At 53.0% G+C, this 27975-nt stretch overlaps 1 protein-coding gene and 1 long non-coding RNA gene across 6 annotated transcripts in view; one reads left to right on the top strand and one right to left on the bottom strand.

Annotated features, from left to right (window-relative positions):
* LHPP (phospholysine phosphohistidine inorganic pyrophosphate phosphatase) overlaps window positions 1-27975 on the bottom strand; it is a 119508-nt gene that overhangs the window by 30430 nt on the left and 61103 nt on the right. For 2 of the 5 annotated variants that reach the window (XM_061162868.1, XM_061162872.1), the window contains one exon: window positions 92-1782. The exons of 1 other annotated variant lie outside the window; for it this stretch is intronic. In XM_061162868.1, coding sequence (XP_061018851.1) covers window positions 1485-1782 — 298 coding nt within the window. In that variant the 3' untranslated portion in view covers window positions 92-1484. 2 more of the 5 variants (XM_061162871.1, XM_061162869.1) reach the window with 2 other exon arrangements.
* On the top strand, window positions 1620-27789 carry LOC133070513 (uncharacterized). The gene is made up of 3 exons (XR_009696162.1): window positions 1620-1734; window positions 23718-23786; window positions 24794-27789. It is a non-coding gene; the product is annotated as an uncharacterized LOC133070513 (long non-coding RNA).

Here is a 27975-nt window from a genome sequence, read left to right as displayed (position 1 = left end):
TCCCGCGAGGTTTGTTTTTCTAAAATATGTGTGCACTCTATTAGGTGATAAAATCTCCACATGAAGTCATCCTCAGCAGCTCATAATCAAAACCCCGGGTGTCCGGAGAACAAAGCGATTGAGAAAACCAGGACTGAGCCCTGCGGACAAAGTGCAGTGATGGGCAGCTGACGTTTTCCTTTGGCTCAGACCTCTGCTTTACCAGCCGCTGACGGCTGAGCGCTGCAGCGGACACCCAAGGGCTGCGAGCCTGTCTGCGGGCCGGAAGGTCGCCTGGAGTCCTGGTTCTGCCCAGGGCCCTGCCATCCAGATGGGTCACAGCTCCTGTTCACACGCCCAAGGCATCAACAGGATGGAACACTTACTCCTTCTGGGAGAACTGTACTCCCTCATCCACGCACATGATGGTTTTGGAGATCGGAGTGTGGACGAAGAAGCCCGGTCCCTGTCCCTGCCCACCACCCCCTGCACACACACACACCAAGCAGTTGACATGCTAGCAGCGGGTCTGGGGGAAGCTGGTGCAGGGAGAAGAGTGGACAAAGCGGACCAGGGACGCAGGGGAAAGATGGACGCGAGAGCCAGCACCTTCTTCATCATTTTTCCCACAGAGGCCAACGCCTTAACCTTGGCCCCCCAGCCTCCAGAAGTACGAGAAGACACGTGTCTGTTGTGTAAGCGCCCCGGTCTCTGAGGCCCGAGCAGACTAACACGTGTCATCTGAGCAGGGGAAGGGAGGGGCCCACGTGGCAGGTCCCCGGGAGAACTGGGACCATTTCGTAGCATGTCACTCACTTTATTTTTTAACAGGCCTCCCAGGTGGCCCAGGGGTAGAGTCCGCCTGCCAATGCAGGAGACGCAGGAGACACGGGTTTGATCCCTCGATCTGGAAGACCCCCTGAAGAAGGAAATGGCAACCCACTCCAGCATTCTTGCCTGGAGAATCCCATGGACAGAGGAGCCTGGAGGGCTACAGTCCATGGGGGTCACAAAGAGTCAGACATGACTGGGCAGCTGAGGACACATATATTGAGATACAATTCACATACCATATCATTCACTTATGCAAAGTACAGAAATCAATGGGTTTTGGGGTACTGCATAACTGATTTCTCTAAATTGCGGTAAAACATACAGAACACAGAACTTGCTACTGTAACCATTTTTAATGGCACAATCCAGTGGCATTCATGACATTCATAGAGCGGTGATCACTATCAAGCTCCAGCAGGTTTAAAACCAGAAACAGAAAACACCCCAAACAGGGACTCTGTCCCCAGTAAGCAGTAACTCAGCCCCTGGCAACCATTATTTGACTTCCTGTCTCTATGAATTTGCCTCTTCCGGATATTTCACACAAGTGGAAACATACAATAAGTCGTCCTTTTGTGTCCGCTTATTTCACTGAGCCTACTCTTCAGGGTCCATCTACGTTGTAACACGTGTCAGGAACGCATTCCTTTCTGCAGCTGAATAATATTCCATCATAAAGAAAAGACCACATGTCTCCATTCACCGGCTGGGGGACATCTGGGTTGTTTCCGCCTTTCTGCTACTGTGAAGAACAGCGCTGTGAACATTTGTGCATGGAGTCTGTTCGTCTTTGCTTTCAGCTCCCTCTTCACTGTGGTACGTCTGAGTTTCCCCACGTTTACGGGGAAGGGTGCCCAGGGCTGTGATCCCATTCTCAGATGTCTCACTGCAGGTGATGACCGCCCTGATGACTTGGCTAAGGTGAGTCTTCCAGGGTCCACTGTAAAGTCCCAGTTTTTCCTTCTATAACTGTTAAATATTGAGAGAGGGGTAGTTTAAGGCTATGTAAATATTCTGTTCTTGCTTAAACTTCCAAAGGGCTCTCTGTTTGGAACCTGCCAGGCTGGAGATGTCTACTGATGGACAAGGGCAGAGGTCACAAGGTTACTGATGCCAGAGCTCAGGAGGGTCGGCTGTAGGCCGAGGTTAAAGAAGCATCCCCGGCGGGGTTTGTGGCCACAGGCGTGGGCCGGTCACCTGCAGGGAGACCGGAGGAGAGAGGGTGGCTTCGGTCAGGCCACCTGCAGCCTGCAGCATCTTTAGACCAGGAAAGAGAGCAGGCTGAGAAGGAGCCCTGGTAATGACTGAGTGCTGAGGGCTGAGAGGAGAGCGTGGCCTCGGCCGGCTAAACCTGGGAATCCGTCCTTCGTTCTCAGAGACGACAGGCTGGTGGGGTGGCTCTCCGCATCTCTGCCCACACCCTCCGCTTGGCTTGCCTCCCATCCCCGTCTCACCCCGGTTCCTACACATCCTCCCTCTCATCCTTCAACCCAGAACTTTCATGGCAAGACTGTTCAAAGCAGTGAAAACATAGAAACAGCAGTGTCCGTGACTCTGGGAATTATTAGGCATATAACAGCACGACTGTGTCATACTTGCCTGGCAGCTGCAAAAGAGAAGGAAGCTCCACACACACTGGGCAGACACACAGGGCATATTAAGGGGAAACAAGATGACTGAACTTCATACTTAGGGTATAATCCCATTAAAGTTAAAAAAAAAAAGTATGTGTTTATATACACATAAAAGAGTCCCAGGGGACCTACGTCCAACTGCAACAGTGACAATTATTTCCCGGAGCACAACGATGAGGCAGCATCCAGTGGACGTGTTTCCATGTTATTGGAACAGAGTATTTCCTTAACAGTGGGCGTCTGTTACTGGGTACGCTTGACCACCACCTCTCTGTGGACTTCCTGCAGGGGCCTCCGAAGGGGTCTCGCTGCTTCTGCCCTCCCCTCCCCCGTCATCTCTCAACCCAGCAGCCAGAGCGACCCCTTGCAAGCCTGAGGTCAGCCCTGGTCCTCTGTGCATACCCCGAAACGGGCCACCCGGCAGAATAAAAGCAGAAGCCCTGACCCCTCTGACCCTCTCTACTGCTGCACCCCTGGTGCCCGGCACCCAGCTTGTGGTCCACAGCCCCTCTGGTCTTCTCCCGTAGAATATGACCTGCCCGGGTACCTGCTCCATCGCCCACCCTCCCCTGCTAGCACACGAGCCCACGTGGCAAAGACTTCGCCTCTCCAGCACTCTGATGGCTCCCCAACGCCCACCCCCTGAGAGCGGATTCAAGGAGTGAACTCAACAGAAAAACCATGAAAACACTTGCATTCATTATAAGCTCTTCAGTCTCCCTGATGAGCTAGACTGTATTATCATCAACACCGCGACAGCCCCTCTACCTTCCAGGGTCTTCCTCCCCGGCACGTGGGGACATTCAGGGGATGTTTGCACCAAGGATCTAAATGTTCATGTTTACCATGTTATTTATTAAGTTTCTTGAATGAAAGTGAATGCACTTAATCTCTTCCTGACATATGCTTACTCAGTCTTTAAAAGTGGCTGCTTATTCCTCAAACTGACATGGGGTCAATCATTTGACCTAGAAATTTCATAACCTATAACCTACCCCAGGGTGAGGTAGGTTATATCCAAGACAACAGAAAATACATGTCTACCAAAAACTTGCACATGGAATTTCATAGCAGCAACTATTCACAATAGCTGAAAAGTAGAAACAATCCCAGTGTCCATTATTTGACGAATGGATAAATAACAGATGGTATATTCACGTGATGAAATGGTATTCAGTGGTGAGAAGGAGTTCAGTTCTCAGACACGTTACATACGTGCTCCAGCCATGTTCACAGGCTGCCATGAGCTCCAGGTCCCCACGTGCTCCGGAAACCCTGACTCTCACCTGGCAGGTGTGTCCCCCTCACCTGCCGATGATCACGAAGAGTCAGATGTGGGGCTCCCGGGGCCAAGCACATGCCCAGCAGAAATAGGTCTCACGGGCGCACAGGACACGTAGCGATGCACCAGCGCCCCATTCCCGTTCCTAACAGCCCCCAGTGCCCACATCACTGTCATGGAAAAAAACAGCAGAAACTGTCCGGCAGTGAGTGGGCGATTCAGCCCACGAACCGTCACGGGAGGATCTCACAAAGTCAGTGCCGAGCAGAAGCCGGGACACAAGGAAGCACGCACTGCGTGGCTCCAGCTCATAAACTAAAGACACGGGAGTCTGGAAGGTGGTCGTTCCAGTGATGGGGGAGGGGCAGGAGAAGGCACGTGGGGGCTTCTGGGCCCTGGAAACATCCTGATTCTTGTCCTGGGTAGCGGGCAGTGTTTACTGGATATATTTCACTCTGTGAATATATATCAAGCTGTGTGCTTATGATACACGCCCTTTTGTTACTTTCAATGAAGTTAAAGAAATTTAAGGAAGAACCACAGAGGATTACCTAGACAGCATAGTAAAAAGCAGAGACATTACTTTGCCAACAAAGGTCCGTTTAGTTAAAGCTATGGTTTTTCCAGTAGTCATGTATGGATGTGAGAGTTGGACTATAAGGAAAGCTGAGCACTGAAGGATTGATGCTTTTGAACTGTGGTGTTGGAGAAGACTCTTGAGAGTCCCTTGGACTGCAAGGAGATCCAACCAGTCTATCCTAAAGGCAATCAGTCCTGAATATTCACTGGAAAGACTGATGCTGAAGTTGAAACTCCAATACTTTGGCTACCTGATTCGAAGAACTGACTCATTGGAAAAGACCCTGATGCTGGAAAAGATTGAAGGTGGGAGGAGAAGGGGACAGTAGAGGATGAGATGATTGGATGGCATACCAACGTGAGGGACATGAGTTTGAGTAAACTCCAGGAGTTGGTGATGGACAGGGAGGCCTGGCATGCTGCAGTCCATGGGGTCACAAAGAGTCAGACATGAATGAGCGACTGAACTCAACTCAATACAACATTATACAGCTACAGAAACCACGTGTTACAGTTGATCATAGGGAGCGGCTGTGTGTGTGAGCACGTGTGTGTACACAAGTGTGTGCTGGTGTATATGAGTATGCACACATTTAGTGCATGTGTGTGCTTGTCCTGGTGTGCATGTGTGACTATGTAGTGCCTGAGTGCATGCATGTGTGTGCATGGTTATCTATGCATGCATGTGCATGGGCATGCACAGAGACATATAACCCAGGAGAAGGATGCTCCTTCAACCACAGGAGGTTACAATCCACAGCTGGTAAGGCGAGTGGTCATCTGAGGCTGATCCGGGATATCAACCAACAGTACCATCCTAGGTCAGCCAGCGTGCTGCTCTGTGGTCATCTGGGGATATTAAAGGAGGAGCCCATAAAGGACCTTCTATGAGGAACAGTAATACTAGTTACTACATATTAGAGCAGTGTGAGGAGCCAGGCAGTACTTGTGTTATCCATTCCATTATTTATGCCCATTCACGAGTGTGGAGACCAAGGCTGAGGGGACAGCAGGTGGGCTGGGATCTGAGCCCACTGGTGCCTCTGGTCACCCACAAGCGTGGGCTCACTCCCTGCTGCGTGTGCGCGCTCTCCTTTAAGGAACATTTATCACGTCCTGCTCTGCCCAGGCCTCTGGACACAGAGCTGACCCAGCCCACTGTGGGGACAGACCCAAGAACATTTAGCCCCAGCAGAGGCTGTGACAAAGGGCTGGGTGTCCAGAGGGTGGAGGCGCAGGGTCCACACCGTCTGGGACTCTGAGACCAGGGCTGGAGCTCCGGCTCTGAGCTTCCGGGGAAGTTCCAGGGAACTCCCCTTTTCCCTCCCCCTCCCCTATCAGGAGTCTGTCTGCCCGGTAAGCATAAGCGAGTGTAGCCTGGGGGCCCTCACTCTAAGAACGGGAGTAGGGCTGGTAGCAGTGGCCGAGGTCGGCGCTGCTCCAGGGCAGTGAGGCTGCCTGGGGAATCCACTGGAAGGGGCTTGGGAGCTGAGATGAACAAACTGTCCCCAGACACCACTGCTGACCCTCAGACCCTCAGAATTCATGGCTGAGGTGAACAGCTCAGCTGCCCACCCAACACCCACCCCAAAAGCCTCATGGTGACCTGGCCGTGATTCTGCTGGGATCCCATGAACTCTGCACAGAGGACCCCAGAAGATAGAGGTGGGCTGGTTAACCGGCTCCAGGCACTGGGGTTAAGGGATAAATCCTGGTTCATATTGTTGCTGATCGTCAACACGTCCACCCTGGTCGCTTCAAGCTACCGACGCGACACGGCTGATTGTGGCTGAGAAGGTTCTGCACGACTGACTCGCGCAAGCTGGGTCCTGGGGGGCCCAGCACTTCAAAAGCTTAAGCTACAGTTAACACTCGGCACCTGCACCAAAGCCCTAAGTGTCCATGTGGGGAAAACTGGAGTGATGCGGCCCTGAAGCAGTGGCCGGTACCCGAGGTCTCTCAACTTACTGCCCCTCCCCAGGGGACAAGCAGCAGAGTGTCCCCGGTGGGGCAAGGACAGCCGTTCCGAGAGTGGTGTCCCTGAGGACCCAGTGATGCTAACCAGACTCCGGGTAACAGGAAGGCACCCAGGCATGAGGAGGGGATATGATACGCCGAGTGTCCCAGGTCCAGGATCGGGCCCCTAAGAGACACTGGAGAAGGTGCCACCCCCACCCCCCCAGGCCAGGCGGGCTGGGGAAACACCTGTCTGGGGGCCTCCCCTGCTGAGCGTGGCGTGGCGACTGCCCACAACAAACAGGGCACGGCGGCCAAGCCTGGCTCTGCAGACAAGCCAGGGGCGGAGCAGGCCACACGGAGCCCAACACCTAGAGGCCCTCTGAGGACAGCAGGGGTTCTCGCCCCCTGATGCCTTCGCTTGGTCAGGTTTCTGAAGGCGCGAAGCCCAATTTTCTCCACCACGCACAAACGCAGAGGGGCAGCAGTGGTCTTCCAAACCGGCCGGACCCGCTGTAACCCGATCCCTGGGCTGGAGCAGGGAGCTGGCGGCCACGGCCTCCACTGTTTGCCAACCTCTTCAGCTGCTGCCCAGTGACCTTGAGCAAGGCCAGATGCCCCCAGCCTGTGGCCACACGCTGAGACAGTGGGAGCTGGGCTTCCTCCCTGCCTGACAGAACCAGACGTGCCGAGAACGGACACCAGAAAAGACCCTGAAGTCCCTGGATGAAGATGGCCACCCAGGAAGCGAGGCAAGGGGCTGCCTCACTTCTGGGTCAGACCTCGGAGCACTGGGCCCCCTCACGACGCTGCTCCTAAGGACACCGGGTCAGAAGGAGACTCAGCGGGTGGCTCTCGATTTTAAAATATTACCCTTTCGAGAAAGAGGTGCAAAACCTGGAAACCCAGCTCAACGGGTCCTGCTCCCCCCAGACAAAACCATCACCCCATATCTAAAGGCACGTCAGCGAAGACCCACGAGTGACTTCTCGGGGACGGTGACCTGCACTGTGAGCCAGCGGCATCTGTGTTCTTCACCGACTTCAGTAAACGATGCGGCAGCGACTAGACCTTACTTCCTGCCCGAGGTCCAAGGACAAACCAACAAAACCCTCTGCCTCAACCAAAAATTATCCCCAAGGGAGGAAAAATGCCCTCTTCCCTCACACTTGCCACTCAGTGCTACGGGATGCTGCTGGAAGGGCCGGCTCGTCCAGGGGAGCCTTGAGCAGCTCAGGGGGCCCCGCCGGTCACCTACGGCACAGTCTGTGCACATCTAAGCAAAAAGTGAAAAAGTGAAGTCGCTCAGTGGTGTCCGGCTCTGCGACCCCAGGGACTGCAGCCTACCAGGTTCCCCCATCCATGGGATTTTCCAGGCAAGAGTACTGGAGTGGGCTTCCATTTCTTTCTCTAGGGGATCTTTCCAACCCAGGGATCGAACCCAGGTCTCCTGCACTGCAGACAGACGCTTCACCATCTGAGCCACCAAGGAAGCCCTCATCTGAGCAGAGAGTGTGTGAAGAAGGCATGGAGCTTCCAGCGCCAAGAAATTCTCCCCCACCAGCTGGCGGTCCTACAGCCCAAGTCAGTTCTCATACTGTCCACCTGGAGAGAGCGTCAAGGGCTCAGGCCCCCAGACTGTTCCCCATCCAACTTCAGAGGCCAAGGTCCAAGGACCACTGTGCCGCTGACCTACCAGGTATCAATCGGAGGTCCCCAAGATCCCCTCCTCTGGGTCAATTCATTTGCTAAGAAAGCAGCTCTCAGAACTCAGAGAAACATTTACCCGCGCGTGTGAGTTTATTTTAAAGGAAATCATAAAGGATACAGAGTGAGGTAGGACTCTCCCAGCATCTCCACCTGCTCACCAGTTCAGAAGCTTCCAGAAGCCCATCCTTCTGGGTTTCTATGGCGTCTTCATCACACAGCCACGACTGACTAAGTCATTGGCAGTTGGTGACTTGACCTCAGCCCTCAGCACCTCTCCCCTCGGCTGGGGTGTTGGGGGGAAATGAAAGTACCAGCCTTCTAATCACTGGGTGGGTTCCCCTGGCAACTAGCCGCATCTCAGGGGCTTTCCAAAAGCCACCTCATTAACATAAACTCAGCAGCCTGCTGAAAGGGGTTTGTCATGCATATGAGATACTTCTGGCGCTCTTATCACTTAGGAAATTCCAAAGGTTCTAAGGAGCCCTGTGCCAGAAACAGATGAAGACCAAACATACATTTCTTACTATAAAGTCACAGTATCACAGAACCCGGCGGGGGACATGTTTCAGTGAGGACATCACCGCCGAACCGAGACGTGGGCTCCTGGGACAGTCCCCGCTCCCCTTGCTGCCTGGAGACTGCCTTCTGGCTTTATGGCTTTGTGGGAGAACAGGTGTGTCTGGTCCGCGAGGCCCACTGGCAGCCGTGTGGTTCTGGGATGCGCCTGTATGAAGCAGGTGCAGGGGAAGCCGGAGCAGTGAAGGGCTCAGAGCAAAGCCCACCCTCCCGCCCCCTGACCCCCATCCCTAGAACTCAGAGCTGCTGTCAGATGGCTGTTCCATAACCCAGTGCATGCCACCAGCTCCCTGAGAATGCTCTGCTTTTGCTCGCGTGGTTTCCTCTTTTAATATATAACCTCTTCCATCATAAAAAGTTAATGAAAAAAAAAAAGTTAATGTAGCCGTATCACATGTTTGGAACTCAAGAGATAAGAAAAAAACATTACCCATAACTCCAAGCAGAATGCACATACCCACCCCAGACTCAGCACCCCACATTGCAACCACCCTCTTCCTCATCTGTCTCCCATTAGGGAGCCCGGGAGGACCAAAGGAGACCGGTGTTCAGAAGACCGGGAGATAAGAGGTTGATCTTAATTCTCTAACTCAAACCTCCGTGAGTATCTGGGGACGTGGCCGTCCAGTCTCGTTCCCCCAACAAGCATGCCTACTCCAGAACTGTCACTACTCTGAAACAAGAAAATTTCGTCATCAGCTCCTGTCACTTCAGATTACATCATAGGCATTTTTCCGGGTTGCTACATACAGAGGGGTTCCCCCACACACACCATTTCGTTGTTTTAGCAGTAAACCTTTTATTCTGAGATAACTATAGATTCGCATGTGGTTTTTCCCAATAATAACATCTTGCAAAAACTATAGGGTAATATCAAAACCAAAATATTGACATTCTTACAGTCAAAACACAGAGGATTTCCATGACCATCAGGATCCCTCATGTTGCCCTTTATAACCACACCCACCTCCCTCCTACCCAACACACGTCTTAATCCCTGCCAACCACTAATCTGTTTTACATCACTATAAACTTATTGGGGCTTCCCAAGTGGTGCTAGTGGTAAAGAATCTGCCTGCCAATGCAGGAGATGCAAGAGACGCGGGTCAGGACAATCTCCTGGAGGAGGGAATGGCAACCCACTCCAGTATTCTGGCCAGGAAAATCCCATGGACAGAGGAACCTGGCCAACTATTTTAATAATGTTATATACAAGGGATGAGATAGCACAGAATCTTCCGGGATAGGATTATTCACTGCATTAACAGTTTCTTTTCCTTGCTAAGTAGTATTCTATGCAATGGATATGTAGTTAAACTATTCAACTGCTGATGAGCATCTGAGTTGTTTCTAGTTTGGGGCTTGGAGAAAAACTGCTATGAACATTCACGGACAGGTTTTTGTATGAATATCTGTTTTCACTCCTCTGTGATAAATGCCCAGGAGTGCCATTGCCAAATCATATGACAGCTGCATGCCTATTTATTTATTTTTGGCCATGCTGTGCAGCTTGCAGGATCTTAGCTCCCCAATTAGGGACTGAATCTGCACCCTTGGCAGTGAAAGCATGGAGTCCTAACCACTGGACTGCCAGGAAATTTCTGATAGTTACACGTTAGATGTTTAAAAAATTGATGAACTATTTTCCCAAGTGGTTGCAGCATTTTATATTGCCACCAGCCATGTCTAAGTGATCAGACTCTCAGCATCCGCGTCAGCATTAGCCGTTGTCATTATTTTTAATTTTAGCCATTCTGGTAGGTATGTAGTGATAGCCTATGGTGGTTTTTTGCATTTCCCTAATGACTAGTCATGTTGAACATCTTTTTTGTGTTTATTTGCTACTTGGTGAAATGTCTGTTCACTTTTTTCCCATCTATTTTTCTCTCTTCTCTTTGGGTTACCTCTATTTCTCTATCTATTCTCAGACTGTTTCCACTCTCCCCCACCCCCACCCCCCCAAGAAACTAACAAGCCCATCCAACGAGTTTTGAATTTTGGCTATTGTAGTTTTCAGTTTTAAAATTTTCGTTACTTCTTTTTTATGTCTTCTATTTCTTTGCTGAGCCTGTTTACATCTTTGTTGAGCTCTTCTACTTTGTCACTTGTTTGCAAATATGCTTGCTGAAGCATTTTTAAAGTAGCTGTTTTAACAACCTTTGTCCTAACATCTGTGTCATCTCATTGCTGGTGTCTGTCGATTGACTTTTCTCATTCAAGCTGAGATTTTCTTGGTTCTGGGTTAAGACAAGTGATTTTGTATTGCAATGTGGACATGTTGGGTACCAGACTCTGAATCTCATGTAAACCTTCTTTTTTGGCTGACTTCTTCGGGAACATGACTCCTGCAGGTGAAGAAGGTAGAGCTGCTTCATTACTGCCAGATGGGGCACAAGTCCAGGTTCCCAAATCGGTCTCTGTTGACAATGAGGTGGGGGAGGGGCACTGATCACTGCTGGTCGGAGGGTGGGGAAGAGGGGGGAGTTCCACACTGGTTGGGAGGTACAGGAATGCCTCACAACTGCTTCCCATGGGGCCTCCACTGACCACATGGAGAGTATCGGGCGGGAGTCACCTAACTACTGCTGTTGGGGGTAGAATCACAATGGCTTCCCATGGCACCTCCATCGACCATATGGAGAGTATCGGGTGGGAGTTGCCTTATTACTGATGTTGGGGGGAGAGTCACAGAATCTCCATGTCATCACCAGGGACACCCCAGCTGAGGAGCCCTCTTTATCACCCACCTCCTGGCTCCCTATCTACTTGGCCTTCTCTGACACCCACCAGCCCAGGGGTGAGGGGTTCACGACAGCCTCAAGAAGGTGGAAGTCTAGGCTCGTTGCTGGGTCCTTGCCGGCATGGGAGGGAACAGACCACAGTTTACTCTGTGGCATTTGGCTGGTGCAGAGTGGTTATTGTCTACAAGTTCCTGTCTTGCTGGGCTGCCTAGGAGGACAGGCTTCCGTGGGGGCTTTTTGTCTGCGCCCTCTTCCCATTTCCAGGCTGCTGGCTTCTTCAGCTCCAAGTCTGGGATCTACCAGACAAAACGAAAACCCAGGGAAAGGACCACTGTGTCACTCCTCAGGTCCGGTGGTCCCTGGCCAGACTGCCCTCTTCTCTCCGCCTTTCAGAGTCTTCTTAGTGTGTTTCATAGCTACTGTCCAGGGTTGAGTTGCACTGAGCAGGAGGAATATAGAAAGGATTTCAACTCCATCTTGTCCAAAGCAGAAGTTTCTCCAAGTGCTCTTCTTGGTTGAGTTCATTTTTTTTTTTTTTGCTTCTTGTAACCAGGGTGGGCCTTGGGAGAAGCAGCAGCTGGTGTCTGACAGAAGACCCCTCAGCTCCCTGTCAAGTGTCTGGTTTGCAGAAGACCCTGGAGAACTCTCGAGGGGCTCCTCAGGAGGGTGCTGGGCTCAGCAGCCCCCACCACATGACAGGCCCTTCCCTGTCCTCCGTCTTGACTAAGAGCAGAGCCTGCACTCTGTGACCATAATCACCAAGCGCCCATTGGTTGGGGTCAGGGTTCACTCATGTGGCTACTTGGGCCTTTATTTTACCACAAGGAAAACGTGAGGCCATGGTGTTCCTTGTGCAAAGCCAACAAGCAGGATATTTTTGGACTTCCTCCTTCCCCGGCTTCAGCTAAACTTCGGCAATCTGGTCTTCTCCCTGCAGCCCATATTGAAAATGCAGATGAGCCTCTTTCAAAGCCGACTAGTACAGGCTGTAAAACTGTACATAAAACACAATTTCAATTATGTTTAAAAATACTTTAAGAAGGAGGGGTCTGGAAGGAAATATGTCATAATGTTAATTGATGTTATTGGTGGATTACAAAAGGGTTCTTTTAGAGCTGCTTCTTTCAGATGGTTTATGATTTCCAAATTTTCCAATATGAACATATTACACTCATAAAATTAAAAACAAATTCTTAAACCAACATAAAATGTCTCCCGTGAAGAACTAACTAGTGAGTATATGAAACCATCACTGGCTGCTTGGCACATCTAGACCTGGGTTTATATCTTCAGACCACAAGTTGTGGTCAAGTCGGGACTCTGAGCTGCTGCACACGATGCCAGCCAGATCCAGGACCTGGAAAGTGGATATGACGCCTCTTCGCTGCATGCTCGAAGCTGCTATCTTGCCAGCCCTGAGGCTTCCGGTTTTGCTGGCCCCTGGGGTAGCAACACTCCTGCAGAGAGTCACTACGCAGCTCTGACCGGAGAGAAACCCCATGGAACCTACTCTCCGTGGGCCCCAGAGCCAGCGGTACATACTCCACACAGACCCCCTCAAGCCCCACAACGGTCAGTGCCACCAAAGGAGCAAAGGGCAGTGAAACCCAGCACTGCCAAGGCCCGACCTCTCTGCACCACGTTCAAGACCAGGCTTGCCGGAGGATATCCTCCAGGACGAAGACAGAGAACTGCTCATTACCATGCCTGAAATAATTCCCCCCACAAGGCGGCCTCCAGCCCGGCCCCCCGCCCCAACCCCGAGGGTGGGGGCGGCGCTGACATGTACCATCTTCCCCAGCAGATACACCCGTGGCCCCACCGCCAAATCCCCTCTGTGGCCTTGGTGGGTGGTCTTCATTTCGGCAGGCAGCTCAGGTCCTGGCTGCCCTGGAAGGGTGTGGGCCCCGGGGAAGCCAGCCAGCCAGCCCCCTGGCCGAGAGCCTGGGACCCACAGGCAGGCGAGTGCCGGAGACTGAACTCAGTTGGAGCCAGCTGGGGCGCATCACCGGCAGGTGCCCTTGGACCCACCCAGATTCCTCGCGCAGATGGTCAGCGCCAGCAGAGAACCAGGGGGCAGTAAGGAACCAACACTTCCCAACTCCCGGACAGACCGAGCGAGCATTCTCAGTCACGTCTTCCGACCACACAGTCTAGGGGCAGCCCACTCCCTGGGGCCTCCTGGGCCGTGTCCTCTGCTGCCCCCCTCTCTCCTTAGGCCTCTCCTCTCTTGGCTGTCCTAGGGTGTGGAAACCTTGCTCTGGGTCCCTCCGCTATCTGGAAACGATCATTAACTTCCTCTGGCAGAGGCGGGGCCACCTCGGGGCCCAGTGTGTTCAGTAACAGCTGCAGGGACGCCGGGTCGCTGGCCAGTTGGGAGAGCGGGCCAGGCCTGGCCATTGGCTGCCTCTTTATTTATAACTTCTTTTACTTCCAGTGTTAAGGCCCCGCAATTTCAACCGGAAAGGTCGAGAGAAAAATGAACGCCTTGACATTTTTTTCCAAACATCCTCCCAGAGGGCGCTTGGCAAGGGAGCCCGTGGTTTCGCTGAGAGCATGAGAATGTCTGCGGCCCCGCACAGCCCTCCTTGGAGTGGATCTATTTTTGTTTGCTGAGACATCTGTGCTCTGCGAGAGGCTCGACGCTGGGGACTGGGAAGGAAAAACAAAACATGTAAATGGGGGCTGAACGCTCTACCGAAATACAAGGGGGTCGCGAGCCGTTTTGCCACCTTGTCGGGTGGGCGCTGGGGGATCGGTGGCGGCGTGAGGTGTGTCCCCTGCCCGCTAATCGCCGGCCTCCTCCGGCCAGCCTTCCCAGGAGGCTCCGGGTCTGAACTGGGCAAACCCCAAGCCAAGCGCAGCCACCCAAAACTGCCTAGGGATGAACCTGTCCGCCTCCCACAGGTTGGGACCTTGGGCAAGTGGCTTACTCCTCCCGCCCCGCCCACCTCGCCGCGCCCCGCCCCCCCGCTCTCCTCGCCCCGCCCACGCCATCTTCGCCCCCGCCCACACCCCGCCCTCCTCTGGAAGGTGGGCCCCCCACCCCGCACAGCAGCGCATGCGCAGCACAAGCTGAGCAGCACGCAGGCCGCAGTTGTGAGTGCAGGCGGGCGGCAGCTCCCTGGGGACAGGGAGCCACGGGAGGATGTCCGCTCAGGGAGGACTCGGGCAGCCCTCCAGCCACTCCTTGATTGCAGGATCAGATTGCAGAAGGGTCACTGTGTCCCCCGGAAAGGCTCTGAGAACACTCCCTGGAAGCCGTGGGGGCAACAGTACCCCAGGCCAGGTGGCCCAGCAGCTGCAGGGCGGACCCCGGGGCGGCTGAGGCAGCTGTCTATCCAGTTGCGGCGTGAGAACGAAGGGCCGCGTGGCTGCTGGTGTCTTGCAGCCTCTGGCGCCCTCGACTGTCACCCAGAGTCCTTAGGGCCCCTGTCTCCTGTGACCCCGAAGTGGCAGGCCGACGGGACAGTCAGGACAAGGGAAGAAGCAGGTACCAGAGGACAGGCTCCAGGTGCGCTTCCCGGGTGTCGGCATACAGGGACAGGACGGGCCGAGACCACACCCCTCGGCTCCCAATGTGCTTCCCCTCTCCCACCCCACCCCTCCCTAAGCTCCCTGGACTCCCCAAGGTCTTACAGGTTATGTCCACCTGCTCCACCACTCAGCCCCAGACCACCACCTGGGCCCCGCCCCTGGTCACCCCCAGTCCACTCCTACATGGCTTCCGGAGCCAGCCCCCTTTGCCCCCTTCCCTGGCTAGCCTGGCCTAGCATCGCTGCCACGTAGGGGTCCATCTGGCCCCAAATGGCCTCCCCAGCTGAGCAGCTGGGTGATAACAAAGTCACACCTCAAGACCAGCACCCCAATCCTCCTCTGGGAAATGGAATTTTCAAATGGGCTGTGACTGACTCCAAGACAGACATCAGGGTTTTACACATTCTTGTCTCTCCAATTCCTGGGGACACAGAGGTGTGAATACAAAGTAAAGTTCAGTTCAGTTCAGTCACTCAGTCGTGTCGGACTCTTTGAGACCCCATGGACTGCAGCACGCCAGGCCTCCCTGTCCGTCACCAACTCCCGGAGTCTTACTTTATAAAGTAAATTATATGAAGCTGTTTGTCAATTCCAAACACAAACAATGGGCAAGTATACCTGCTGCTATGGTTTTCCCAGTAGTCATGTACAGATGTGACAGTTGGACCATAAAGAAAGCTGAGCACCAAAGAACTGATGCTTTCAAACTGTAGTGCTGGAGAAGACTCTTGAGAGCCCCTTGGACAGCAAAGAGATCAAACCATTCAATCCTAAAGAAAATCAACCCTGAATATCCATTGGAATATCCAAGGACTGATGCTGAAGCTCCAATACTTTGGCCACCAGATGCAAAGAGCTGATTCACTGGAAAAACCCTGATGCTGGGAAAGATTGAAGGCAAAAGGAGAAGGAGGTGGCAGAGGAGGAGATGGTTAGATAGCATCACTGACTCAGTAGACATGAATTTGAGTAAACTGTGAGAAATAGTGAAGGACAGGGAAGCCTGGCATGCAGGAGTCCATGGGGTCCCAATGGAACCTAAACCCTCCCTGGGTGGAAGCCACCTACTCATCATGTCCCCTGAATCAGACCCTGTTGATGCCTATGATGCCCTACATGGTCTCTCCAATCTGATGGGGTCTGACCCCCACTGCACACAGAATGAGAAGCAGGTGGGGGAGGCTCTTGTTGTGCATAGACCTCAAAGAGCTTTCACTCAAGACCATGTCGAGAAGGAGTTACGGTCCTGGCTGGGCCACTGCCCAGCTGCACTGACTCGAGCTGTCTTCCTCTCTGAGCTTCAGTTTCCTCATCTGCAAAGTTGGGATAAGGCAGCATTCACCTTATTGCTCAATAAATACTAGTGATTATGACGAGACAGCTGGCAGCAAACTCCCACACTCTCCATCACTCAGTTGCAGGATTTCTCTAGTCTTCCTTCTCCCTGCCATGTCTCGGAGCACCCAAGGCACCTGCTGGCTTTTATCACTCCTGATCTAATCAGTATACTGCTGCCCCCGCAGTGCTGGGACCCCAGCCCCTTTAAGGTCAGTTATTCAAGCATTTCATCCTTTTGTCACTTGCCTGACCTTTTCCGGCATCAGGAGCAGGGCCTGACTCGGCACCAAAAATCCCCCTCCTTTCCCAGGTGTCGGGCGTAGCGCCAGGCCCATCACATCCACTCAGAGCTCGTGTGACCCACAGGGCAACCGCAGCGATCCTCATGCTACAGTCCAGAGAGCGGAGGAGTATTCAGAGGTCACGGTGCTTGGAAAGGGCCGAGTAGGGATTGTAGCCCTGGTCACTGTGACCCCACGTGCCTCTCAACTTTGAGCAACGGGGATTTAAGTGTCGTTTCCTCAGCTAGGATCCTCACACACAATGACTCTCAGTCTCACATGCTGGAAATTAATTTGCCAGAATCTTTTCGCTCGGTATCTGATTGGATTAGAGAAACAAAAAAGAAATGTTGTCTCCAGAGAATAAATGACTCAGACTCTGAGTCCATCTTTGATGAAATGCAGGTTCCTCATTAAAGGAAAGTCTTGGTTTTAAAAATATACAGTAAAAAATAAGAAAGAATATGCAATTTACACAAGGAAAAATACCAGTGTCCAAGGAAGATGAAAAAAAAAAAAATAAACCTTTAGTCTTCCTAGCAATCAAAGATGGTACCTTTTTCATATACCCAGAGGAAAGCATAATTCCAAGAGATACGTGCCAATATTCCCAATGTTCAAAGCAGCACTACTCACAATAGCCAGGACATGGAAGCACCTAAATTCCCATCAACAGAGGACTGTATAAAGACGATGTGGGACATATATACAGTGGAATATTACTCAGCCATAAAAAGGAAAGAATCCGCCTGTAATGCATGGGACCTGGGATCAATCCCTGGCTTGGGAAGATCCCCTGGAGAGGGGATGGGCTACCCACTCCAGTATTCTTGGGCTCCCCTGGTGGCTCAGACAGTAAATAAAAAAAAGGATCTGCCTGTAATTCGGGAGACCTAGGTTCGATCCCTGGGTTGGGAAGATCCCCTGGAGAAGGGCATGGCAACCACTCCAGTATTCTTGCCTGGAGAAACCCATGGATAGAGGAGCCTGGTGGGCTATAGTCCATGGGGTCACAGGATCGGACACAACTGAGTGACTAAGCACACATAAAAAGGAATGAAATTGTGCCTTTTACAGACATGGATGGAACTAGAGACTCAAACAGAGTGAATTAAGTCAGGAAGAGAAAAACAAATGTTGTATATTAACACATATATGTGGAATCTAGAAAAATAGTACAAATGAATCTATTTGCAAAGCAGAAATAGAGACACAAATATCTGGACACCAAGAGAGGAAAGGGAGAGGGTGGGATGAACTGGGAGGTTGGGATTGACATATATACACTGCTATGTATAAAACGGGCTTCCCTGATGGCTCAGCAAGAATCTGCCCACAATGCAAAAGACGCAGGACACACAGGAGACGTGGGTTCGATCCCTAGGTGAGGAAGATCCTCTGGAGGAGGAAATGGTAACCCACTCCAGTATTCTTGCCTGGAAAAATTCCATGGACAGAGGAGCCTGACTGGCTACAGTCCATGGGGTTGCAAAGAGTCAGACAAGACTGAGCATTCACACTTGTATAAAACAGACAGCCAATGAGAACCTACTGTATAGTACAGGGTGGGGGAAGAAAAGAAGGTACAGTTTGCTTGTAGGACACATATTCTTAACCTGAAAAGTGCATTTCAGTATACAGTAGGTGCAGACAAATACTGTTTGATTCCGCTTATACGATATACCTAGAATCATCAAATCAGTCAAAGTACATTGGTAGATCCAGGGACTGAGGTGGGGTGTTGAGGGGAGGGGGAGTTAGTGTTTAATGGGGACAGAGTTTCAGTTTAGGAAGGTGAAAAATCCCAGAGCTGGGTGATGGTGAGAGCGGCACAACTGTAACATTTCCACATGGTTAAACAGTATGCTTTATACCATGTGACTTTTACCACAATTAAAAAAAAAGTTAAAAAAAGGATGGTGCCTTTTTTTCTATCAGTGGAGACAATGTTTTAAAATGATGATACAATTTTCGCTGGTATTATCTGTTGGCAAGAATGTAAAGTAACAGAGGTTGTCCATAGTGCAAAGGGGAACACAACTAGAAGTAGGGAGGAAGAATTCCACAGAAATACTACAGCCCTCAGAATTCTGCACATCCTTTGATCCAACAACGCCATATTCAAGAATTCGTCTTAATGCAAAAAAAAAAAAAAAATCACAAATAAGTGCAAGGCCCGGCTCCAAGGACGTTCCGTGCACCCTGGTTACACTAAGGTAGAGCTGGAGACAATGTGCTTTCTCTAGCAAAACAGCGTGTCCCCAGGGAGTAGGATGCAGCCATTGAAACAGGGACGCAGGAGGTTGGTGTGACGCGCCACGGTGCTCTCGAACTGGTCGCTAAAGAGAGGATTGCAAAAACAGCACGCGCTCCTAATCTCACTTTTGGGTGGAATACATAACCCATATCCTCCACATGGAAGGTCTGGAAGGGGGACCCCCGCATGTTATCAGAAGTCACCCCTGGGTGGTGGGGTTGACTCAAGCTTTACTTTCTTTTTTCACTTCTCAGGTTCTCCTAAACTTTCAGTGGTGAACGTGAGCACGGGCTAGGGAGCTGGGTGGCCTGAGTTTGAGTCCTGCTGCGGCCACCCCACAGTGGTGGCCTTTGGAGGTGGCAGGACGGAAGGAGCCAGTGCATGTGAGCAGTGGGTGACCTGTTGTGTGACCTTGGGCTTAACTCATCCATAAGGGGGATAACAACAGCACCCATGTTCTGGACGACTCGGCACGGGGCTTGGTGAGGCAACATCCTCAACAGCTCAGAGCAGAGCTGGGCCCAGGACAGGAGCTCACGAAGGCCCCCGATTTCATCAAAGGACCAGAAAAAATATAAATTATTATACTGAATTTTAGAGGGGAAAAAGTGGCTAATGGTCATGAGAGAGACCCCAGGCTGGATCTCCAGTTTCTCATCCTCCTGGAGAGGGTGGCTCCCTCCTCCCTCTGGCCCAGCCAGGGACCACCCACACGGCTTCAAGCCCCCTGCAGCACAGCCCAGTCATGCCTGCTCCTGCCCACCCTCCACACATGCCCACCCCTCCCCCTGCCCCACGAGCCCACCCAGGAGAGTGCGAGGGTCTGGGGCTCCCTTTGGGAGGGGGAGAACACGGCGATGATGAGAATGGCTCTGTTCAAACCCTGGTCCAAAGCCACCTCCTTACTGGATGAAGTCAGATCAGTCACTCAACCTCTCTGAGCCTCAATTACCTCATCCATGAAATGGGCTAAAATGCCAACTGCATCCAGCTGCGGTCATGGTCAGTGAATGGCTCTGTGCAGTGCTTAGCCCAGAGCCTGGCACACAGTAGGTGCTTAAGAAATGACGACTGTCACTGGGATTTTCATTTCCTCTCCTGATGTGGGTGTGCTGCCCCTGAACCATCACCTAGCCCCCGTGGAGGCTAGGTGGCCCCATCTAGGGCCCCCCCAGATGCCATGGAGACATCCCTGGCACCTGTCTGTCTCACTCCTATCCGGCCATTTCTGCCAGATTCGCAGTCTCTGGGCAGAGACAGGACAGCGTGCAGAAAGGAAGGGAGAAGAGCCAGTGTTGGGGCCACCAGGTACCCCAGACCCAGACAGATGTGGTACAGAAAGCAGAGACATGGGGCCCCTAAGAGCCCACCTGGCTCACCCCTCGCCAGGGTCCTGTTCCTCCACCGCTCCCGTCAACCACAGTGATGACAACAACAGTGGCAGCACTTACTGTATACCAGGCACTCTGCTAAGACTGAGCACCGAAGAATTGATGCTTTTGAACTGTTGTGCTGGAGAAGACTCTTGAGAGTCCCTTGGACTGCAAGGAGATCCAACCAGTCCATCCTAAAGGAAATCAGTCCTGAATAGTCATTGGAAGGACTGATGCTGAAGCTGAAACTTTAATACTCTGGCCACCTGATGTGAAGAGTTGACTCATTTGGAAAAGATCCTGATGCTGGGAAAGATTGAAGGTGGGAGGAAAAGGGGACCACAGAGGATGAGATGGTTGGATAGTATCACCAACTTAATGGACATGACTTAGAGCAAGCTCTGGGAGCTGGTGATGGACAGGGAAGCCTGGAGTGCTGTAGCCTATGGGGTGGCAAAAAATCAGACACGCCTTAGTGACTAAACAATAATTTAATTCAGTCATCGCATCCCAATTATACAAACTGAGTCAAAGTGGTTAAGTAACTTCTACCCAGCCAAGGTCATACCAGCTCTGAGTGGCAGAGGCTGCTGGGTCTAACCAGGGCCCCGCCACACTCCCTTCTATCTACGCCAGCATCCCTCCCAAAGGATGCACGTGGTGCTGTCTAAAGAAGCACCTGGTTCCTGAAGCACGGGGCGGTGAGGAGAACAGGACATCCCCGCGCCTCCCAGAGCGCCGCCACTTTCCCGAGCAGGAAGAGAACAGATTCCAAACAGATTAGCCTGCAGTAATCCTGGCGTGGATGCGGCCTGCTGGGGGCTGCCTCTTATCTCCTGCTCCGGATGGGGTGGGGGCTGGCGGGTGGGCCTCTGTGGGGTTCGCCAAGCTGACAGCCTGATGAGGAACCAGGCAGCACACCGGAACAGGCGCCGTTCTGGCCCTACTGTGCAGCTGTTGGACTTTTCCTGGGGTTGGGCCAGGGTGGGGGGTGGCTGGGGGGGAGAGGGGTGCGGTCTGGAACACGCTGTATTAGAGGGGGGTTCCGTTTTCCTGGACGCACGCATTTGGAGGCCACGCACAAGTCATGGACGATCAAGGGCATCTGGATTTCCTAGCTGGCTCCCCACGACACAGGAACAGGATGCAGCCCTGGGCTCTGGCTGTGCCCCCCTCGCCCCTGCACGGCATCCCCCCCAACACCACCTGTGGCCCCATACCAGCCCGCCAGGCCAAACTCCTCCTCCCTGGCTGGACTGCACCCCGGGGAGGGCCCATGGGGACAGAATGCGGGCACAGCCAGGCCAGCGCTCAGGGCAGCCTTGATCCCACCCCACCAGGGCAGTGCTCCCCAGAGAGCACAGGTGACGCCTGGCTGCAGGGGGTGGGGCAGGAGGAAACCACAGGGAGACCCTCCCAACCGTGGGGGGGGTTCAGCACCACCGCAGGAAGAGCTGGCGAGAAGGCGCCCCATTCCCGGGAGTCTGGGGGCTCGCCTCGAGTTCAACAGGTGGGTTTCTCCCTCTCTTTCTGCAAGACTTGTGTTGTGAGGCTGCGTCTATTGAGCCAGAACACAAACTGGGCACTGGGGACAGCTCAGTCCTATGGACCTGGTCACCTTGGGGCGGCCGGCATCAGCTGGGTGCCTGTCCCAGGGCCCTGGGGTGGTAACGGCGGCTGGTAGGGCTGACCCCGCCCCGTGAGGTGAGGCGCGGGCACTTGGTACCCGAGTCCCCCCCGAGTGCGGCATCCAAGAGCCCTAGGAGGCCATGCGGGAGCACGGGCCCGGCCTTGTGATCAGCTCGGAAGGCCAGCTTAAAGGATATTACTGTAATGGCAAGGGTTTTTATAAATGTTAATTACAGTTGCCTTAATTAGCTCCGAACCCACTGGTCTATGGATTATATTAGGTTTATAAGTGTAATTACCTTGACAGGCATATGGATTACAATGATGCTCCAATTAAACCCCAAGCGTATGGCATATAAATCAGCAGAGGGGTCCTCCTCATTCTTGGGGTCAGCCTATTAAAAGGCAGGAGCGTCAAGGCCCTTACACGGGGCAGGCCCTTCATGGGCTCAGGGGCACTGGGAGATGGGAGGGGGCGGGGAAGGGCCGTCTACACGGTCTCTGGTGTTGCCCCCAAGGATGGGGCCACACGTCCGGGCACAGTGGGGTGGGGGTGGCGGGATGGCGGGGCCTGGTCTGCGGGGCTGAGAGCTGTGCCCAGCTTGGCCACTCCTCTGTGGGCACGGCCCGGGACCCCCTTCTCTTCCCCCAAGGGGATCAGGACACTGGTCAGCCTGTTAATTATGACTCAGCCCCTCGGGGCCAAAGAGGCGTTAAATCCTTATCTCTAGGGTGAGCAGGGTGAGTAGTATTAACCCACTTTCCAGGGTGGAGGGCGGGGTGGCTGCAGGGGCTGCTGGGCCTGATGTGGGGAGAAGCCAAGTGCACGCACCTGTGCGCACACACCTGTGCACACGCGTTCACACCAGCACGGGAGGGCCCTGTGCACACAGACACGGTGTGCCTGAGCCAGGCATGCCCAGCACGTGGAACACCCGCCTGTCCCCCCGCCCGCACACGTCTAGGAATCTTACAGACATAAGCAGCTGAGCACGAACACCACACAGACAGTGGAGACAAGGCCTCTCTCCTGACAGCACAAGACGGGGTGCGTCACGGGGGGCAATTATCCTCAGGCGAGGGCTCAACCACCAAGACCGGGGTCACCCCCAGCCCCCTGCTCCCCAGCTGCCTGAGGGCAGAGGCCACCAGGCACGGGGGGGACAGGTTACAGGAAGGTGTTAGCAAGAGACCAGGCTCCCCGTGGTCAGGAGTGAGCCTCTCGTTGCAGGTCTCCAAGGGGCTGGGGGCAGGGCCATCAGCCTTGCACGCCAAGGTGTGGACGTCTGGGCCACCCTGCGAGGCCAGCACTGTCCTCGCGGCCAGCAGTTACCCTGCCGGACACTTTACAAACACAGCGTGATTTCGTTTCATCCTCATAACACCTGACAAGGTCGGCATTACCATCCCCACTTACAGACAGAAAAGGCGAGGCTCAGAGAGCTTGTTACTTGCCCCCGCGTGGCCAGTCAGGCGGTGACTGAGTCAGGATTCCAATACGGGCCTTTCCATTCCAGAGACCCCGTCCCTTGAGGCAGCCAGAGGCCGGCCTGCCTGGCAGCCTGTTCCAAGCGCAGAAGCGCCCACTCCTGCCAATCACACCGCTGGCCACCATACAAGTCCATGTCCTCTGCCCCAATTAAGGGAACAGAGCGCCACATGGCTTCTTCTATGAATTCTTAAGGCTTTACAAATAACACTGGCACTCAAAAAAGTCTTTTTTTCTTCTTCCACAGAACTAGGGATTAGAAACTGAGTTCCTTCCTTTCCCTTAAACTTCTGAATTTAGCAGATAAGATTCAGTCATCAAGGGGCTTTCATGTCCATGATGTGAGAAATTGTTTTGAGGCAAAATCTAATTAGACTAGATTTTCATATTGGAAATACTAGCTCCCATTCAGGTCTAAATACAATAATCACCATTGCTACTTAAAAGTACAGTCAAGAGAAGCCATGTGTTTCTAAAACGTGCATTTTATTCTAAAATGTCCCCCTTCTCTGTTCTTTTCAGGTCAACGAGGCTTCGAGGCCATGACCTTGACCAGTGAGAAGGCCATAGCACAAAGCCCTGGACTGTGAGGTCAGCTTCCTGTATGGGAGTCAGCAGGGGCCGTGGAATAGTTCTGGGCGGGAGAGTGAACACAGATTTGAACGTCCGGAAGACAAGCCCAAGAGCTATTTGAAGAATGGAGTGGGGGTGTCACGGAGGCAGAAAGGCTGTTTTTCTGGCGACCTTAACCCCAATTTTGTCTGAGGCAGTCATGGACGGCCATTTTTAGGCAGAGAATCATGGTTGGATAGGTCGGCTGTGACAATTTCACTGCCTTTTGCTGGTACTTCCTTCTTGAGAAGCCTTCATCAGGCATGTTTGTGTGACCCAGTTCCAAAGATACAACTGGAAGTCTGGAAGTCTGGGAAGGTGGGCACACTGGGAGAGCCATTTAAAGGGCTGCTCATGGGAGGAAAGCTCACTGGCACTGCCTTGAAGGTGGCCGTGACACCCGGTGCCACAGCAGCCATCTTTTGACCATTAGGCGACAGAATGAAAAGCCAATGTGCTAAGCAGGGGTGAATTTACCACAAAGCTAATGAGTCTTTGGTTTCATGCCCCTCAACAGCATAGGCACCTTCCAGGGCCCTAGAAATACGTTCACACAGTCATTTTTCTAATTGAAGTCAAATTGACATAACATGTGAAAGTTGCTCAGTCGTGTCTGACTCTGCGATCCATTCTCCAGGCCAGAATACTGTAGTGGGTAGCCTTTCCCTTCTCCAGGGGATCTTCCTAACCCAGGGATCAAACCCAGGTCTCCCGCACTGCAGGCAGATTCTTTATCAGCTGAGCCACAAGGGAAGTCCTTATATAACATAAAATTTACCATTTTAAAGTGTACTTCAATAGCTTTTACTGCATTCACAATATTATACAACCTTCACCACTATCTAATTTCAGAACATTTCTGAAAAAAATACTAAAAATGTCAAGCAGTTTAACCTAAAAAACCCTAAACATGTCAATTGCCCTTCACCATTCCTGGCTCCCCTGCAGCCCCCTGGCAACCACTAATGTACCTTCTATCTCTACAGACTCGCCTGTTCTGGACATTTCCTATAAATGGAACTGCACAGCACGTGGCTTCCGTGTGTGTGGCTTCTTTCATTCAGCAGAACGCTTCCAAGGCTCATTCTCGTCAAAGCGTGAATCAGTACCTCATTCTCCTCCACGGTTGAATAACACTCCACCGCCTGGAGAGAGGTCCCACTTTGCCTGTCCATTGGTCAGTGGATGGACATCTGGGCTGTTTCCACTTTGGGGATGTTACGAATAATGCTGCTCTGAACCCTCATGAGCATGTTTGTGTACACTCATGGACATATGTGGACATATGTTTTCAATTCTTTCCAACTTAATTTTACATTCATTAATCTACGGTATTCTTTTTCTTAAAATGCCCCTCTCCTCCAAGTTGCCTAAACTTCAGGCCTGCCTGGATTTACCCTGATAGTAAGTCTGGTGGATCAAAGAAGACGGATGAGCCAGCCTGTATTGAAGGGCAGAGCCAACCCTGGCTCTGAGGATCTCCAACTGCTTTCTTCAGAAAATAACCATCCCGATGGCTGAAGCCACTGCCAGCTGGGGTCCAGCAGCTGCAGCCACGGTGATCCTGATGGGGCCCAGAGGTGACTGCAGGGGTCAGCGCAAGACACAAGAGATGGAAGCCTTCGGGATGACCCTGGATTTCTCCCGGTGACTTCTCAGGCACAAGCGTGATGAAGTCTTTCACTGTCTTATTATTTAGCTAAGAATATGAGTGAACACTTGCCAGGTACATCCCAGCGCCTGGCAGGGGCCTTTGATACGTAACATGTGAGCAGCGGACCACCATCCCGACGGGCACAGCGCCCGGCACGGCTCCTGGCACAGCTGGTACAAGGTGACCCTCCCCTCCCCGTCCGTTGTCCAAGGTCAGAACAGGATGGTGGTGTAGCAGCACCCCCGCCCCACAGTGCTCCCATGGACCCTGAGGCCCTCACAGAGTCAGGCACACCCTGGACCTTCCTGATGGCGTGTCTGGGAGGATAGCCTGGCGACCCCGATGCCAGCAGCACTTGCTGAAACGGAACCCAGACCCTCCCCCTCTGCCTGAAGCTCATTCTGAGCTGCGACGATCAGGGTCCAGAGCTGGACCAATGAGCATCTAATGGCAGCAGGTGGCTGCATTTTCTCTGTAACTGAACTTCCCACCTCACTCGGGGCAGAACGACAGTGTCAGCCTTACAGACCAAAACTGCACTGGAAGATTCTGTACTGATTTTCAGAAACATAGGAAAATCGAAAACCACAGTTATCCTCCAAGTGCACACTTATACACACACTCATGCATTCTTGCAGTCACACCTCACATATACCCCACATACACACACACATTCATGCGTGTGCACACACGCCCTCTCACACACACGTGTGTGCACACACACATGCATGCACACACACCCTCTCATACACACATACACGCATGTGCACACACGCCCTGTTGAGTCTTGCATGCTGCCTGTGGATTTCGGGCCCTCCTCTTGGCTCCCCAGGAGCAGCCGTGAGCTGCTTACATTTCCAGGCTCCACAAAGACCTAGAGACCCTCTGCTCGTGAACTAAGGGCCAGAGTGTCAGGACCAGACAAGTGGCCTGGCCGCTAAGGGCCTCAGAGTGGGCAGTGGGTGCACTGCCAGGGTCACCAGTGGTGAGCAACAGGGGGGAGATACAGGGCTCCCCCACGGAGGCTGAGAAGGCCCCTCAACTCCCCAGGAGAAGAGCTGGAGGCTGACACCAGGCTGTGAGCCGCCCCAAGCAGTGAGCTATAATAATGATTGTGGAGGCAGCGGGGCCGCCTGTGGAGCTTCCAACTTGGGCCGGGTGTGACTCGATCGTGGGAGGAACATGCTCTCATTCACTCCTGCCACACCCATGAAGTCCAGATGGTGCTCCACCCCCATTTCCAGGTGAGGACACAGGTGCTGCGGAGAAGGGCCAGGTTCACACCTGGAGCACTGCCCGCCTGAGAGCGCCCTGCAGGTACCGGATGGAGCTGGGCAGGTCGCTGAGGGGAGCTGCCGGCAGAGCACCCTAGCCTGGGTGCAGATGCATGACAAAGGTCTTTGGTGACTCAGGCTCCAGGCCTGCAGGGCCTTCTGGTTCCGGGAGTGTCATCAGGAGGGGTGTCTCAGCAGAGCCTCTCAGAGGCCCTTGCCATGATGCTCCTGTTCCTTCTGGGCAGGGGACCAGTGTGGGCACGGGCCACCCCTGTGCAGACGGCAGCATCTTGCCCGCTCCTTGGACAGGTGGCACCCCTTCCAGGTGGGAATCCAAGGAGAAGGGGACCACCCTCTCTGCCCTCCAGCATCACAAAGTCTGCAGATAACATCAGAAGCCCCCCAGTCCCCAGTGTGTTCTAGGAAGCCCTTGCCATGTGTACTGAGGGATACGTTCACAGGTGCTCTGGCTGACGGGACCACGATGCCCTGACCCCACAGGAGGCCCCGTCCCAGGTCCACACTGCTGTCTCGCAAGACGTGTGAAGCTGTCTACCGTTGGAGCTGCTGCGTGGAGTCCACTGGGGTGGTCATCATACCCCTAACAGCTCAGGGGCTGAGCCCCGGAGTTCAGAAGTTCATCCCACTTGGAGCCAAAGGCCACATTCCTGCCGATCAGAGAGCCTCACCCCACTCTCCCCACCAAGCAGCTCAGGATACAAGTCCACCCGATGGAGCCAGGCTCAGACCTCATCCACCACCTGCGCCCAGGGGGACGTGAGCCTTCGTCTTGCAACAGACGCCTCCCGGTCCACGGCACTTGGGGACCCGGGCCCGCTGAGGGGGCATGCAGGCTCTCACATGGCAAGGTGGCACGCCTGGTGCTCAACGACTTTAGGGGCCTCCTTTTCCAGAAGAAAAATGTAAGTAATTCAACAGATTTCTGTGAGCCTCAAAATAATTTAACAGATTTCTGCGAGCCTCCAAAGTATCATGTATTTCTGACATGAGAAAAAAAAAAGGTTTTTTTAAACATTTTCTTTGACCTTAAAAGTTTGAGGGTTTTTTTCCTTCTAATTAAAAAAAAAAATTAAAACACCTTCATGAACCCCTTAAGGTATTTGCACTGCGACTCCTGGCTCCAATTCCTGGGGGATCTGGAGCCCTGCCTGAGCCAGAACGCAGGAGTGGGCTCGAGGGCCAGGCGAGGGGACGAGTGTCCACTCTAAGCCACCAGGCA

This window comes from Dama dama, chromosome 15 (assembly GCF_033118175.1).
Source record: "Dama dama isolate Ldn47 chromosome 15, ASM3311817v1, whole genome shotgun sequence".
In the NCBI taxonomy this organism is placed as follows: domain Eukaryota; kingdom Metazoa; phylum Chordata; class Mammalia; order Artiodactyla; family Cervidae; genus Dama; species Dama dama.
Note: the sequence above shows the minus strand (reverse complement) of the source record. Positions and strands in the feature narration are given on the sequence as shown.